This window comes from Lycium barbarum, chromosome 6 (assembly GCF_019175385.1).
Source record: "Lycium barbarum isolate Lr01 chromosome 6, ASM1917538v2, whole genome shotgun sequence".
In the NCBI taxonomy this organism is placed as follows: domain Eukaryota; kingdom Viridiplantae; phylum Streptophyta; class Magnoliopsida; order Solanales; family Solanaceae; genus Lycium; species Lycium barbarum.
In genome coordinates this window covers 88,052,055-88,069,331 of record NC_083342.1, presented here as the reverse complement: position 1 = coordinate 88,069,331, position 17,277 = coordinate 88,052,055, and the positions used below count along the sequence as shown (strand labels likewise).

General features: G+C 34.5%; 1 protein-coding gene across 1 annotated transcript; it reads right to left on the bottom strand.

Annotated features, from left to right (window-relative positions):
* Positions 1-891: 891 nt before the first annotated feature.
* On the bottom strand, positions 892-7,978 carry LOC132644650 (uncharacterized). Its single transcript, XM_060361248.1, has 3 exons — positions 7,266-7,978; positions 2,783-2,968; positions 892-1,471 (listed from the first exon to the last, which is right to left on the bottom strand). Exons 1-3 carry the CDS (start codon positions 7,851-7,853, stop codon positions 1,181-1,183), a joined length of 1,065 nt encoding a protein of 354 aa, XP_060217231.1. The 5' UTR covers positions 7,854-7,978; the 3' UTR covers positions 892-1,180.
* Positions 7,979-17,277: the final 9,299 nt, after the last annotated feature.

Sequence of the window (17,277 nt, the reverse complement as noted above, 5' to 3'; positions counted from 1 at the left end):
TGTTTATGAAAATTTTACTTCTTGATAAAGGAAGACTTTTGAAATGTGTGGTCCAAAACAAACCTTACATATTTGTGTGACTGTAAATCATCTCATAAAATTAAATTGTTTTTAACTATAGAAAGATGTCAATCTTTTTTGGACAAACTAATAATGTTTTTGGAACAGAGGGAGTATCTTTTTTGACGCAACAATCTGTTTTCTTAAATTAGGTTTAAATAAAAACCAAATGGGATCTTGTATAATGGGGAATATTCATTTTAACTTACCAATAACTCTCTTGCATTCGGATGGTGTTTTCAACCAATCAATTGTAAGCACTTTTTTGACCCGACCAGTTATCCACCCATTTATGTTTCAGAGGTGCGTTAGATGGATATCACTTCTTTCCTAATGAAAGATTATTATCATCTTAATTATATACATAAATCAGTCAGCACCATTAGATGTATAATTAATTTTAAAATCAGTCATCATTCCATGTCTGATGTCTTTTCCCACTAATGGCCACCATCAAAACTATCTTATCTTTTGTATTTTTTTAGCACCTAGTAGTAGCACATTAATCTTTAGGTTTGGTAAGTTATCACGCTCTAAGTTAACAAGGGAATAATAGATAGTAGCATTACAATGGGTCAGGGCAAGACAAAGGCTTAACGGGACGGGATAAAGCAAAAGATTAATGAGGCAGATTAATGGAAAAATGCTAAACGAAGCAGAAAACGGGTAATTTTTTTAGCAGATTAAGGTTTAACCTGCCCAATTACATCTCTAGGCATAAATAAGGGATTTTGCACTATGAACAAATTAGCTCTCCTCGAGTAATTAGCACAAGGTAATGGAGTAGCAACATCTACTATATATACAATAAGCAAAACACAAATGTCAATCTGTGGTAATTCAGCCAGGTTAAACTAATTGATATTATTAAATGGAAGAAATTCATGCTATTTATTGGAAAACAAATTTGAACTATAGATTGAAGCACATATCATTAATATTATATACTAATGGATCCTTCCATATCCTTTACAAAAATTCATGGCTGAGAATACCTTCTTGCTGCAATATCAACCAACTGAAATCGATTCGCGACACAGATAATTAACAATACATTTTCTCTTGTTTTTTTTTTCCTTCATCAACATCTCGCAATTAAAAAAATTGATGGTTTTAAGAATTAAGATGTCAACACACAAGTGCTATTATAAGCTTGGGTCCTCTGTCTTTTATTGTACGTGTTATGAAGAACAACAAGGCACTCGATTTGGTGATGAAATTTGGGCTTGATGAGACCCCAAACAACATGGAAAGTTGAACTGAGATGTACGCGTATTAGCAAAGGCAATCCTTTGTTGGATCGGAGCATATCTTGCATAACTCTTCCTGCCCCATACAATGCCTTGTTCCTTGTCCCTACACTTAGCTTGAAGTATGTTGGCCCATAGCTCCCTGCATAAAGTTCTTCACCCTAACAAAGAAAAATATGACAATGTTAAGTACCCTCTTCCCTTGATTTTTATATTATGATATTGGAGAAGGTTAGAGGTTTTGTTTACAAGCGGTGTAAGATATCTATACGATCAGGTTACTTAATTACTTGTAAATTGCTCGTGATAGACATAATTAATGGCCTAGTGAAAATAATACTCTTGTGTCCCAATTTAAGTGTCTTATTTTGACTGGACCCAACGTTTAAGGAATAAAAATAGACTTTTGAATCTTATAGTTTTAAATTTAAGATGTATGTAATGTTACTAAAATGTCCATTGAATCTGGTTGTTTTAAATTTGTTATGTAAGATGTTTGAATTGACAACTTACTAAATATAGGAAAAAAAAAATACTCTTTTTGGGATAGACCAAACAGGAAAGTAAAACACTTTAATTGGGACAGAAGGAGTACCATAATAAATTAAGCTATGGTCACATGTTAAACTACATTAATGATTTTAAAAAATGTTTTCACTATTGGTGCATATAACCTTCCTGAACTTGATGTTTTGTTTGTTAGAATAAAAAAAGAAAGGGTACACAAAGTGCTGCTAATCTCCGAGTCGTTTGGTACGCGGACTAAATTATCCCGGATTTATAATTTCGAGACTAATTTATCCCATCTGGGAGATGGGATAACATAATTCCAAGGTTAGTGAGATAAGGTGGCATATCCCATCCTTAAGATTGTGCTTCATTTTATACTCTATTTAGTAGAAGGTATAAATTTATCCCACGATAAATTTAATCTTTCTATCAAACATGAAACAAAATTAATATCAAAATTAGTGCTGAGATATCCCAACTTATACCATGCACCAAATGACCCTGAGATGTACATGTTAAGCATAGCAAACATTGTAAGACTTTGTGGGTGTCAATTTCGACCTTATGACTGGTCTAAACTCCAAACTAAACATAAAAAACGTTGGCAATTAACTTGGGCTCTATTATTAGCCCAAATCAACTCAAATGACACTTTTCGTTGAAAAAATAGAAAAAACAAGGACAATCACATAATTTTTATTGTACAATATAATTTTAATGTAATATACAGTACATTATTTTTAACAACTCAATTGTATGGCCAGAAAATTAAAACAATACATACCAGCAAGCTTAAAAGTATTTGAGGTTGCACTGTGAACTACTCTCAACTCATCTTAATCCAATTCATTTCACTTGTTTTTATTTTTTCTGAATAATTAGTTAAACTGCGGAGACATACAATAATAATTCAAGTAGCAAGAAAATAACATAAATGGTAAATATAATTGAGAAAACCTTACTTGTGCTAATATGAAAGGGAGCCTTCCAAAGTACATTTCCATGGCAGGGGGATGAATGTAAAGCCCAAAGAGCTTAGACTTGTTATCTATTTGTAAGGTCATTGAACAATTGCATGTCAGCATTTTGGTGTTTACACCAGTTCCATCCACTCCCTCTCTTAATCCAAATTCACGAATACCCGCAATCTACAATAAGTAGGTATTATATACAAATAATTATTTAAGTAATTATATATACACTGCAACAAGAATTTCACAGTATTAATATAGTTTAACCTGTAATAGTAAGTTAGTTAATAAATATATCCAGTATAAAAAGCCAAAAAGTTAATGCCAAGAACACTGGTTGGTCATCTCTTTTCATTTTTGTCTTCCACTTGGGACTAGGCTAATTCGGAATATGCTCGTCAGGAAATTCCGCTTTGGAGGATAAAGCAGTACTCCCTATCAAAGACGATTTCATTCCTATCCAGAGTATGCGCGTCAGGAACTCGATATCTCTTATTAAAGATTGAGTACTTACTACTCCACCACCAGCTTTAGTGATTAGTCTTGTTATTGTTATAATACAAGTTTTGCAAAGATAACACTACTGCAAATTAGTGACATCTGATAGGCATTCAAAGAAGATAAATTGTTCATTCACACTAAAAAATATCAAGATTCTAAAGATAAATAAGCTAGTGCCACTCAAGAAAGCCAGATATTGAATAGACAACACTAATAATTATTATGATTATTATTATTTTTTGGTAGCTTAGACAACTAAAAATAGCAGACATACATAGCCAAACTTGTTTCACTATTCATGATCAATTTCAGATTTAAATCTGTACTAAAAGTACCGAAGAGTACTAATTCAATGAAAAGGAAGGTGGCTTCCCTTCATCAATCATTATGTAGCATTAGCAACATGATAAGCATTCTAGCATTATAATGTGATGCCATTGCTAAAAGTAAAAAAAGGATAAATGAAATAATGATGCTTCGAATGATGAGTGGCAACTGAGGCTGAATTCCACAATTATAGGTACTTAAAATTTTGTGAGAAGGGATTGATGTGATACAGATAGAATGGTAAATATTTAGTTTGGTGTAAATATTGAGTATAAATATACTTTTGAAAAAAATTAAAGGTTAAAAATTAAGAAAATGTCTAATACTGAAAATTGAATGTTATCCGACCAAGGTCTAATAATAAAGGGACATAATTGCAGTTTGATTCCTCTGAAATGAATATTATCCCACAAATCGAAGATATAAAAAGAAATACAACGGATAATTATCCTACGACAAATGCTCAGGCTTAAATATATACTTTTCGACAAAGCTGAGTTACGTTGAAACAAATTCTCTGATTTATTAATTATAGTCCTTTTTAAAATTAAAAAAAAAATAGCTGTTCTACTTTCTACTCCATCAATTATAGTCTTATTTTAATTTTCTTAAAAAAAATAGCTGTTCTACTTTCTACATTTGGTGCTTTTTTCAATTAAATCGAAAAGGTACTTCGAGGCTCACTTTTGTTGCAAAAAATGATTCAAAATATTCAATAAGTAAAATTGCACCAAGCTTTTTCCACTTTTAGTACTACAATATATATGGACTACTAAAATTTACCAGAATAGTCATGTCAGAACTTAACGGTATAGCTAAATTGGGGTGTAATGAATAGTTCTTTTTTACTACTACTATATTAGATAAATGGATAAAAAGTTATTTATATTTTACCTCTTCTTCACTACCCAAATTAGAAATTCAGTAAATACTCTTTTGCCTCTTAACATATTTTATAGGAACTTTTGCATCTAATTGTTCTTTTCTATCATTCCACGGAAGATCCTGTCCCCCATATTTAAAGATAAGGGATCTTAATATTTTTAGTCAGGCGGCTAAAATAATTCACCCACTAGTTGTAACTGTTTGTATCGTCATCAGTGTTTAATTACTATATAATATATACATATTTGTTGTACACAATTATACAATGGTTATACTAGTTAAAATTTATGAAAAATAATGATTAAAGTTATCTTTTGTTAGGTTTTTGTTGGACTTTTGTGTAAAGTAAGAAGGGTTTATTAGATAAATAACTATAGTTTCTAAGCTTATGACCAATTGTAGTTTTGTTTTTGTAATTACAATTCGCAGCTATGTTTTACTTATTTCGCGTGTATTCAAACACACAGTTCCAAAATACAATCAGCCAAATACAATTATGTTTTACCCATTTCACATGTATCCGGATGTATTCAAATACACACTTCCAAAATACAGTCAGTCAAATACATATATGCATATAGATCAGTCAAACAACATATACAGTCAAACGCTCTACTTTGCCAAAATACAGTCAGTCAAATACATCTAATTTGCCCAAAAATATAGTCAGCCAAATACATATACCTTATAGTTACAAGCTTTAAATACAAATACATATGTATATATAGTGGCGGAGCCAGAATTTTCACTAAGGAGGTTCAAAATATAAAAAAGTAAACATACAAAGAAGCCAAAGGAGGTTCGACATCTACTATATATACATAAAAAATAATTTTAACCATGTATAAATAGTGTTTTTTCCACCGAAGGGGATGAACCCCTTGGCCCTATGTGGCTCCACCCCTGTATATATAGTCAGCCAAATACAATCAAATACCTTGTAGCTACGAGCTATAAATACAAATGCCTATACAACTACGGTTTATAATAAAATTATAGTTATTATACTTAAATACCTCATATATTTAAAAAATCCAAGTTAGAATCTCTAAACATGAATCGAAATGTTTAAGAGAACCCAGCATTATCCGGCCCAGCGCGCAATAAATTGGGCCTCCTTAAAGGGCCTTACGTGGACTAAATAAGTTTGGGTCCTTCAAGTCTTCTCGAAATTATCTTTACAAAAAAGGCAATTCGCATAATTGCCTTTCTTTTGGGGTGGTTTTTAAATTTTGTCCCTCATATTTGAAATCTTTAAATTTTGCCCTTCGGCTAAACCCCATGGGTTCCAGGTTCGAACCCCCACACAGTCAAAATTTTTAAAAAAATTCGCAAGACAGAGTTTAAATTTCGCTACGTCCCCACCGACATACACTTGTGAAGGAATTACCAAAGTTATGCCGGACCCGGCATACTTATGCCTTATGGGCAGACTTGGCATAAGTATGCCGGGTCCGACATAAATTTGGTAATTCCTTCACAAGTTTATGAAGGTGGGGGCATACTTTTAATGGGCAAACTTTTATAGCATGCCACATAAGGCAGAATTTTTCCTTAAGACATAACTAAAAGTTTGCCTTATAAGGCAAAGTCTATACCTTACGAAAAAGTTCTGCCTTATGGGTGCCTTATAAGGCAAAGTCTATACCTTAAGAAAAAGTTCTGCCTTATGGGGCATACTTTTGGTTATGCCTTAATTAAAAGTCTGTCCATAAGGCATAGTTTCTTAAGGAAAAGTATTGCCCCATAAGGCATAACTAAACTATGCCTTGAGGAAAAGTTATGCCCCTTCCGGCATAACTTTAGTTTTTTCTTAAGGACTTTATGCCGGATCCGGCATACACTCCCCCCAGCCCTGTCTTGCGAAATTATTTTTTTATTTTATGCCTGAGCGGGGGTTCGAATCCAGAACCACAGGTATCCAAGCGAAGGGCAAAAATTAAAGACCACAAATATAAGGGGCAAAAATTAAAGACCACCCCAAAAGAAGGGCAATCCGTGCAAAAAAATGGTCTTTCATTCAACAACGTTTCCCTCGCATTTTGACATTGGGCCTTTTCAATGCCTTTACAAGAAATTTTGTGTCCTTTTCACTTGGAAGATTTTCACTTTAAAAAGAAAAACAAATGCCAATGGTTTTTAAATAATAAAAACAAATTTGGTAGTCAATTATCAAATTCTTGTTCTTATATTGGTACTTCTATTCTAATTAGGATCACCCAGTTCGTATATCGAAAATAAACCAAAATGTCTTATGCAAACTGAAAAACAATCCAAATGTAGGTTTTCACGAGCACAAATACAAAAGTTCTCCAAAAAGCATTTTAAACAAACAAATATTTACATAACTTTAATAAGAGTATTTTCAAACGGTAAACCAAAACCAAATCCAAACGCTAATATTATAATATGGCTACTCTAGAAAATTAGTTCATATACCATGTTTTGGCATTTTGGATAGCAATGAGGGAATATGATATTGTTAAAGAAAAAAAATAAAGAAACAAGAATGAAGAATGTGATTCAATGGAAAAACCAAGAAATCAAATTAATAAGTAATAGTAAAAATTAAAGAATCACTACCTACTTTTGTATGATAGAAAATATAGAAGAAAATCAGCTTAAACGGGTCGGGTTAGGCAGTTAAGAAGATAGGAAGTCTTTAATAAATCATACACTGCGTGAATTTAAATTAATTGGGTGAGTATGTTCTGAAAATCAAATGGTTATCTAAAGCATAAGAAGAAAATAAGATTGTTACCTTAACAGAAATCTTAGGTGCAGGGGGCTTTGTGGCAAGATAGAAAACAACCAAAGCTACTATCATACTCACAATAAGCCTCCAAGTTACTTGCAAAACGATCCATGGGGTCGAATCCGAATATCCCAAAGAAAAAAACCTCTTCCAACTTCCTTTCCCATAATAATAATCCTCTTCATCCTCATCCTCGTACTCATCCCCCTCTTCACGAACACTACTGCCATTTCCCCCGTGAACCAACAACATTGCACTACAATGTTTCTCTCGATCAATCTCAATGTTCTCATCGATTCCTGTCCCGTGGCTCTGAAGAGAGTCGCAAGAAATCTTCTTCTCGTGATGCGAGAACAAGTGGTTAGATCCACGAGATGAGTATCGAGAGAGAGCCAATGGACCGGCTTCTGGTCGTGGCATTGGAGAATGACATACTAATGAAAACTCGTTACTGTTATTATTGTTGTTGTTGTGACGAGACAGTTCTCCACTATTTGCATGGGAGATGGTGGATGGACTTTGCACGAAGTAAATTGGATAGGGAGAATTACGAAACAAAGCTTCCTCTTCTGAGTCCATTCTATAGTTAGTCATGGTTTTTTTTAGATGAAATTTAGAAAAATGAAAGGACAGGGAGATGAAGAAGAAAGAGGGAAATATGATTTCACTGACATGTGAAAGTGTGTTTGGAGGGTATTTTAAAACCAGAGAAAACCAACAAAAAAAGAAAAAAATAGAAAAGAGACGCTGCTTTTGAGTGATGGCTTAGCTTTAATTACTTGAGACATCATTACCCTGAGCCTGCAAGCCACTCTCTGCCTTACCACATTGTGAAACTCAAAGCTTTTTAATTTAAAAAACTGACTATTCTTTTACTTCTCAATTCTTTTCGTTTTAGCATTATAAATTGATATAATTATAGTCTAATGTCTTACCGTGATTTTTTTTTACAAAATAGTCAGCAAATGTATAGGTACGCATATTAAGGATAAATATACAAAAAATATATATTTTAGCTAGCATCCGTAATTAATTTCGATCGACGAGCCAGAATGAAAAATCCCTAATAAATTTGAATGAATGGATTAAATCACAATTGTGCGTTACATAGTGAAATGTGAAATATGAAATATAAGTTTAACAAAAGACAGCAAAATTAGAAACGTTCTAAAAATGAAAAGGGTGTGTTTGTACTTTGCAGTGAGGAAAGAGTGTGTAATTAACCATTTTACATTTGTTTTTTTAAAGTTGCTGTCTTTGTGGGAAAAATAAATAAATCTTTGTTGTCTTCAATAAAAAGAGTTTTCCCTGTTAATCTTTGGATATTTCTCGGCAAGTGGAAAAGGTGGTATGGTCAGGATAGACAGTTCATCTGCATTTTGGCCACTTTTACTAGCAACAGTTTTCTTTTTCTTTCTAAAAATCTTGTGTATCTCAAAGGAGCTAGGATTCGAACAATATATAGTACGGAATTCGAGAGATTAGATCATGTTAATTCTTAATTATCATTATAATTTATAAACTGAGCTGGTACATCATGATGGGTTTTAAGTATATTTGATATTTATTGGATCACGAATGTAGTAAAGTGAAGTGAAACAATACTACATTATGTTAACAGAATATAAAGATGTCAAATTAATTAAATTCAAAAGTATAAAATAATTAATCATGCAGTGATTAAACTCCTTATTAGTTTGAAACTTCATTTAAGTAAACACGGTAACATTTCAAACACACAAGTTGAAAAGAAAAATAAGACAAAGCCAAGCAAAATGGGGCGCATTGGACACACCAAGATTGATTTGTTACTATTTTGTTGACTTCTATTTCATGTTTTTCAAAATTGCAATGACCTCCTTCATTACCCTCTATGTTTTCCTCAGTTATAGATCCCTTTCATGCTTTTTGAAGTGCAATGACACCTTCTTCATAGTCACCAGAGATTGGGAATATCTCTCTTTTTCTTAGGGTCATCAGTTAATAAGGTATTACTTATATATCAGTCTCCAATAATTATCAATAAAATGACACCTTCTTCATAGTCACCAGAGATTGGGAATATCTCTCTTTTTCTTAGGGTCATCAGTTAATGAGGTATTACTTATATATCAGTCTCCAATAATTATCAATAATCTTGATAGCTATGAGAAGGTTTCAATACTTAATTCATTTCCCAAGAAAAAAGAGAAAGCAGATTAAGTTGTTATTCTAACTATTGTTACAAGCTTTTGATTGTGCTATCTATAATTCCACTGTATAATTGATACTTTCCTCGACATATTTTATTCATTTAACATATCTACAAGAACGTTTTTTTTTTTTAATTTTAAACAGAGATTGTTGATTGACGAAATCAATGCATTTGTAATTTCCTACTTAAACTAATCGGTCTGAGACATAAACAAAAAAAAAAAGCGTATATATATGGCTATCCTCTTCTCTTAATCGTCTTGATATTGGATACGCTTTTATGTTAACATGAACATGAATTTGATTCTATTCGTATTATAAAGGTTATTAAGCAAATTCGTCTAACTTTTAGATATTGTATAGAAGGAACTAAAACTCTTCCTGTAATTAAGATTGTGTAAGCCACCTTCATAATTTGAAGATGGCAATCTCAATTGTTACAAATTACAATAATTTTGTCGAAAATTATGCAAGGGGCCCAGTCATAATTCAGTTGATTTAATTAATCTTTAGTGCCTATTTATAGACTATATACTATGTTATGCTTTACACCGAATTGTTTCCCCTTTTTATGTCCGAGGGAATGATGACAAATTAAGCACGCTTTTTAAGCATCTAACGGTATCCTTTTTTTCCAATTTATTTATTTCCCATGTCTCATGCATTCCCTCATTAGCATTGAGCCCCAACAGACTTCACGTTTTTCCTTTAATCTTTTCAAATTAGTCCGTCCACTTTCAAAATGCAACGCTACTATTTGTTTGTTTTATTTCATCTTATATTATTATTATTATTATTATTATTATTATTATTATTGTTATAATTATTATTATTCTAACAGAAAAGAAACAAGAAAATACGAGAATGTCTATACTTTGAGAGCTATATAATCAGTGTTTTGCAGAGGAATGCACACATATATTATAGCGGGGCGGATCTAGAGATTCGCCTGCGGTTCAAGTGAACTCAGTAATTTTTTTTTGGACTTTATATTTATATAAAGAAATCTATTATATATTTGATTGTGAACACAATTATTACTATAATATAACTTGATAGTTGATATCGTTATAGGAACCTGAAAACTTTAAATCCCGAATATTATATGAGAATATTTTTCATATTTTCTCAAAGTGAAAATGCTGGCCATAAAAGATAAAAATAGAGTTCAGATTATGTATGTCGGATTCCTCAAAAAAAGTATAATGTAACTTTAATTATTTGCTATAATTGTAGATCTTATGGAAGGGGCGCGGGGTGGGGGTGGGGCGTGGGTGGGGGGGGGGATTCATATTAACAAGAAATAATTATATTTCTTGCTTTTGAAGCCAGTAAATGAATTAATATGCAAGATTTGTATGGGTAGTTATGATTAGAGTTTATTGTGAGAGCATCCTAAATAAAGCAAAGGATTCAGATTTGGCCCTTGCTTTTTAACAAAGAAATCATTCAACCCACTATACCATAAATTAATAAAAATTGTCCGATATTAGTCTTGTTATATTTTTACATTCAGATTTTTATTTGTTTCCTCCTTAGTTTTATACCAAAATAAAGAAATGAAACTTTACAAAGAACGTGACAATTAGAGCCAAGAACGCTCCTTGAGATTGTTCTTTACGCATTGACAACAATTATATTCATTATTATCAATTACTAAAAATTAATTACACACTTGAGAGGATGTGTCTGTTATTTGTAATTTACCCAGTGTATTAATCCAAGTAGCATGAGGATGTTTTGCTCAATGTAAAGAGCCATATCGACAATTCTTTTTTTTTGAGAAGTGTAAATAACTAATATACACAAATAACTAATTCTTAACCCCTCCCACACATACCCTACTATTTCGGATGTGGACAATTTTATAAACAAGATAAATTGGATGAATCTATTATAATGGAACGTGACGTTGAGCTTTTCAAGAAGCTGGATGTTATAACTGACTCCATTGAATCCGCTACGACCAGTCCACTTCTATATGAATTACTGCTGATGTAATCATAAAAAGCTTATTTTTGAGGGACCAAATAAACTTTTGATTTACGGCTAACCCAGAACCAAATCTTCAATAGATTTCATGCTGATTAATTGACATGAACCCAACTATAATTGGGGCAGATGGGACGCACGTGAGTTTTAAGTGTCAATTCACTATCATATATACACATATGGACTTAGGAAAAGTTTAGCTAATTCTTGATTCTTAACTCTCTCCGTCTCTCTCAGTTCTTCTTCTCTTCCGTCATCTTCTTCTTCTTTCTTATTCTTTTAGGATTTCACAGAGGAATTCAAGCTCGTTAATGTAGTTAATTAGCTTCGAATTAGTTCTCTTTCATTGTAGCTACTGTTGTATTGAATTCTACAGGTAATAAAATTCTCATTTCTACCCTAATTCTTCGATTTCAATTCAAGCACATTAGAAATGGTATTAGAGCCTACTTGGCACCTCGGGGAGTTTGACAACCATAACAGAAGAAATTATGTTTGACAATTTTTCAAAAATCATTCAGTCGGCAAGTGTTCGAATGGGGGCAAACTTTGATAAATTAGACAGGCAATTGGATAAACTCAACAACCAACTGGACAAAATCTTGGAGAACCTTGGAATTAATTTGGAATATAATGGAAATGCTTCTCATGTTCATAAAGAAGATCAATAAAGTACAAGAAAGGGAATTGAAGAAGTTCCATCAAATGAAGGTGACTAGAAAAATCATCAGAGATTGATGTGCCTAGTGAACCCATGGTTGAACCCTTAAAATTTGAAGATGCCTTCGTCAGGAAATCGTTAAGCCCCATTAAGGCCCAATCACATTGAGGCAGAGAACAAGTTTCTCATACCTTCACTTGAAACTGTCTGGAAGTTCAATAAGCCGAATGAATATGTGGAAATTGAGGTAACTCAGCAAGTTCCTCTTACTTTTGATTGAAAATCTCTGTTGTGTGAGCTCCATAGGGTGGAGTTGGGTGATAAGGACTCTAAGTGCATAATCTCTCGTGTTTTATATGGGATGAGGCATGATTTACATGATACACTTAAGGTGTTCGATGAATTGCTCGAACCAGATGTATATTGCATGATATTGGTTGTTATTGTCTCTTAAAACAACAAAAAGCATATGTATGATCTTTGTATTGTAGTTTTTTATTCGGGAGGGATGATATTCAGTTTGTTGCATCAATTGAATGAGTTGCGCTAAAAAGCAAAAAATTATTGTTGATACTTTATTTTCCTTGTTTCCATAATTCCCTCATCTGCATATTGCCAAAGAACATATCACTGATGATGCTATAACTTTTGAGTGCACTCGGAGAAAGTTTATTGGGCTGCTTGATATTCACTGGAGAAGCATCAATTCTGATGTTAGTGATTTACAAGATAATTTCTTAACATGTTCTCTGTTTGGGTGGCATGTTAGTATTTGTGTTGGGTTGATCTCTTGCCCAAATGATACAGTACATAGAAGCCTAGTGATGACTTCAGGAGAAACAGTCGAGTACAAGTTTTTATTATTAGATTTTCTATGATAATTGAGAAGGAAGACACCAAATTACTTTCGCAGGGTGTTAGAAAGAATATTCTACATGTTATTATTGCTGAAATGGTTATCATTTTATCTCTATATGTTACAGTTATTGGAAGTATCAACTTTCAAGGATGAAAAAAGGTTCCTTGAGGTGGTGCACGCAGACAAGAAAATGGCTCTAACTTGTTGACCAAGTGCTTGTAGAACCAACAACAGGTCTATCTTGCATTGAGAACAACTGATTAAGCTTAAAAAAACTTTCTGAGGAACTTCATTCAATACTTGTTTTCATTCTTAGTCTCATAATGTCTACAGTCCCTTGGTGGAATAATCTGCTGCCACTTCCAACCATATGGACCTGAGAAATGAACTATCAACTCATGTATTATGGGCAAGGTATGATATTGTAACGACCCCTTTGGTCGTTATAATCTTTTCAACATTTTCGCCCCTTTCCGAGCGTTGATTAGCTCACTTTTAACCCAAGGAGACCGTTGACACGCTTCTCGAGGTATCTAAATCGAATTCAGGCAACTTTTTGTGAAATAGGGGTTTTAAATGAAAAAGAGATGACCTGAAGTTAACTTTTGGGTAAACAGACCTTTTTCGAAAATCCATTGATTTCGAGAGGTTCGGATAGTCATTTGGAACTTACGTGTATATCTGGTTTGGTTCCTAATGCACCCGGATGCATTTTGGGACTTGGGTGGGAAATTGAAAATAAGGTATCGGGGGTTGACTCGGTCAACGAGACCTCCGTTGGGAATTCCGAGGCCACGAGCGCGTTCGTATCGTATTTTTGTGTGGGTATGTGCGTGTGGTTTATGAGCAGATGGCCTTGGGAGTGGTTTAGGATTTCTTTTGAGACTAAGAAAATCTGGTGGGATTCTGGTGCCCGGTGCCCACATTGGCAGCACTAGTGCCGTCCCAGCGGCACCACTGATGCGGCATGTTGGCCGCTGGGGCGGCCAAGTATGTTTTGGCCCAGACCGCTAGGACAGTCTGTTGGGTGCTGTTGCGGCGCCGACGTTGCGGCCTGTTATTTCATTAAGTGTGTTTTAAATTAGCCCTTAGTCTATCATTTGATATCATTTTGAAAAGTGAGCTCTTGGGGATTGTTTTAGAAGATTATTGGAGAAAGCTCTTGGTGGTAATTTTTGCTAATCCCTTTACTAATTCCTTGTTCCTAATCATCATATCCTTCTTCCTTAGAAATTCCTTAGTAATGGATGATGAAAGTGGGTTTTGATGAATGTTCTATCTAGGCTTATTAATGATGAAATTGATGGGGTTTATGCTAGATTTTGATGAATCTAAATTTGTTAATCATATATCTTCTATTATTAGAGTTGAATTCTAGAATCAAGAAGTTAGGGTCTATACCCAAAATTGGGGATTTTGCTTGAAATCAGAAATTAGGTGTATTCATGAGTTAAATCAGTAATTAGTGGTTGGGTTATGATCACCTAGTACCTAATTTGATATTTTGCTTCCAAATTTCCCGTTTTGACCTTGTGGCCGCAGTTTCCCCAATTTCTAGGGTTGGATTGAGCTAAATTAAATAGTTGCAATATTAGTATCGTTCTTCATGATTTCTAATCTAAATTTCGATTATGCTTAGACTACTTTGGTTCTGAGGCTCAGCGGAAAGGCAAGGCAAAGGAGTGAGTTGTTGGTGTTTGCGGTTCAGCCAATCAGGTAGGTTATGGCTTACCTTTGGTGAGACTTCGTGTAGCGAAGCATATATTTGGATGATATTGTCGGAGATAGCATGTGAACCTTCGGGTATGAAGTTGGGATGGATATTGTCTTAGGTTGGGCCCTGTTGTGTGTTTGGGACTAGCCACCCCGTTGTGTTGTGATTTAAGTGTTCTATTGCGTTGGCTTGATGCCATGTGTTGTTAGTAGATATTGGTGTGACATCGAAAGCTGGCATACTTCACAAGATCTAAGGCTGCATTAGCATCCCTCTCCGACAAAGGAAAGGAGAAATTGCTGGTACCCCCGAAGAAATAAGAAATGAGCTTGCTCTCCGCAACAGAGACACCCAGGACTAGCAAGAGGCAGCGTCCCAGGAGGATGTGATTGCAACGTTATTAACTACCGTCACTACGCTCCAGGAAAAGGTAGCCAAAAGGGAGGCAGCCAACGCAGAAAAGAATGCCTCCGCCGAAGGAAGGAGGCCCCCTCCTCCCTTTCCCTCATTAAGCTCTACAGTGCTCGGTCATTTTCCCGTCTACCCACAAGGAACCATATCCTCTCTACTAAACTGTTACACTTCGCAGTTCTGTACATCGAAATTCGTGGGTGTTGGCTGTTTTAGGTACGGATATTGGAGTTACCTCCAAGGATACATGAGACTAGATGTGCTTATCTTATGTTTGTGAGGGTTTAAGTTCACATAATAAACCATGGGAAGATTAGAGAGCAAGTGAATTAAGGAAAACCAAGCTTGTTGGACTCTGGAGAAAATGCGAGGGGTAATTTTGTCCCTACTTGAGGAGAGGATATCTTTTAGTATACGAGGAGTTTTGAGGCAAAGCAAAAGGCTAAAGTGAAGTTCATGAAGCCTAGTTTGCAACGCAATAAACCACGCATTGATCCGGTATTAGAGTAAGGAGATATAGGCTTTACAAGTCGGGCTAGCAGGCTAGGAAAATGGTCTGCACGAACGCATAGAGAACCAAGAGCCAACTCAGTGCAAACGCGCTGAGCAATTTTTAGGTCGGTGCAACCCAAGCCTGAGACGTTATATAAAGGGGTTACCCCCTTATTTCCTTCACAACCACCCTTGAAAACCTCCCCAAACTTCAGGAATATTCCCATAACTTCCAGACACCAATGTTTAACGCAAATCAAGTATAATCCCCGAATTCTGGTCCAGACAGCGTATACTTGCGATTATAAAATCGTATGGCGACAAGTTTTGGCTCAAATTCAAGAAGGGAAGTGAATATTGCAATACTAGAGGGAGTAAGGTATGAATCTCTCCTTATTAATATTAGTTTTGATTTATTTACGGAGGTAAAACTATTAGACAGTCATATAACAAGTTGTTTAGTTGGAAAACTTGGAAAACATTGTGTGGGATGTTTTATGGAATATAATGGCATTGGTAATGATATTGTTGTTGTTGTTGGTTGTTGAATTGTGATTTCGGGCTAGGCATATAAACAGGGGAGATGCTGCCCGAATTTCGGTAGACTTTAAATGGAATTAAATCCAAGACTTAGGATGAGTATATGACTGTGAGCCTAACCATAGTACGAATGGGTTATATGTAGATTTTCGAGCTTGGAAGGAAATCGCTAAGGAGACCGAAAGGTTTGTTAAGGCTTGTCCCTTTCTTTCTAAAGGCATGACTCCTACGTTACGATTCCGTACATGTCTTCCATAACATCCTTGTCCTCGAAAAGCTAGAAGTTCATGATTCTCAATGTTGTTATAATATTAAAGACAAGGTATTTTCTATGATGCCCATGATGACTTCTTTTCTTGCGAACCTAAATATATCTTCCATGATGTCCTTTTCCCCACAAGCTAGAGATTCATAATTCTCAAAGTTTCTTATGACGCTAAAGATAATGATGTTTTCAAAATGATAATGATGAGCATGATGATGATGATGATTCCATTTCTAGAAGTTTCAAAGTTATGATTTTAAATGCTATGATGAGACTATTGAGTTTATTTCATGATTTTCTTGAATTTCTCGTTGTTGTTGATCTCACCTTACGAATTGTTCCTTCGAGGTGGGATATAGCGATGATGATTATTCCATAACATAAATCGGAGCTTACCGACCTTACGTCACTTCGATAAAGTGACAACATTTATTTTGGCTCTCATGCATGCTACTTATACTATATGTCTATATTATATATGTATATATGTATGGGATATGGGGAAAGGGCAAGGCGTTATATACGCATAACCACCTGATCAGTTGGTATATTATGATATCGTCCCGGACGCGGGACATATGGGTATGGATCAGGCCATTCGTTCTACGGACACACACACACCCACACCCACACACACACACACACATATATATATATATATATATATATGATATATGGATTGGACTTCACGTTCCGCAGCACTATTATGTTCATATGCAAGAAAAATGTTTTCTTAAAAAGGTTAAGCATGCATGGTATCCGCCTTAAGAGGCAATCAGATGTACAGGGTATCTCTTTATCTCATGTTATGTTTCATGTCTCTTATTATGATATTATTCATGCCTTACATACTCAGTACATTGTTCATACTGACGTCCTTTCTTGTGGACG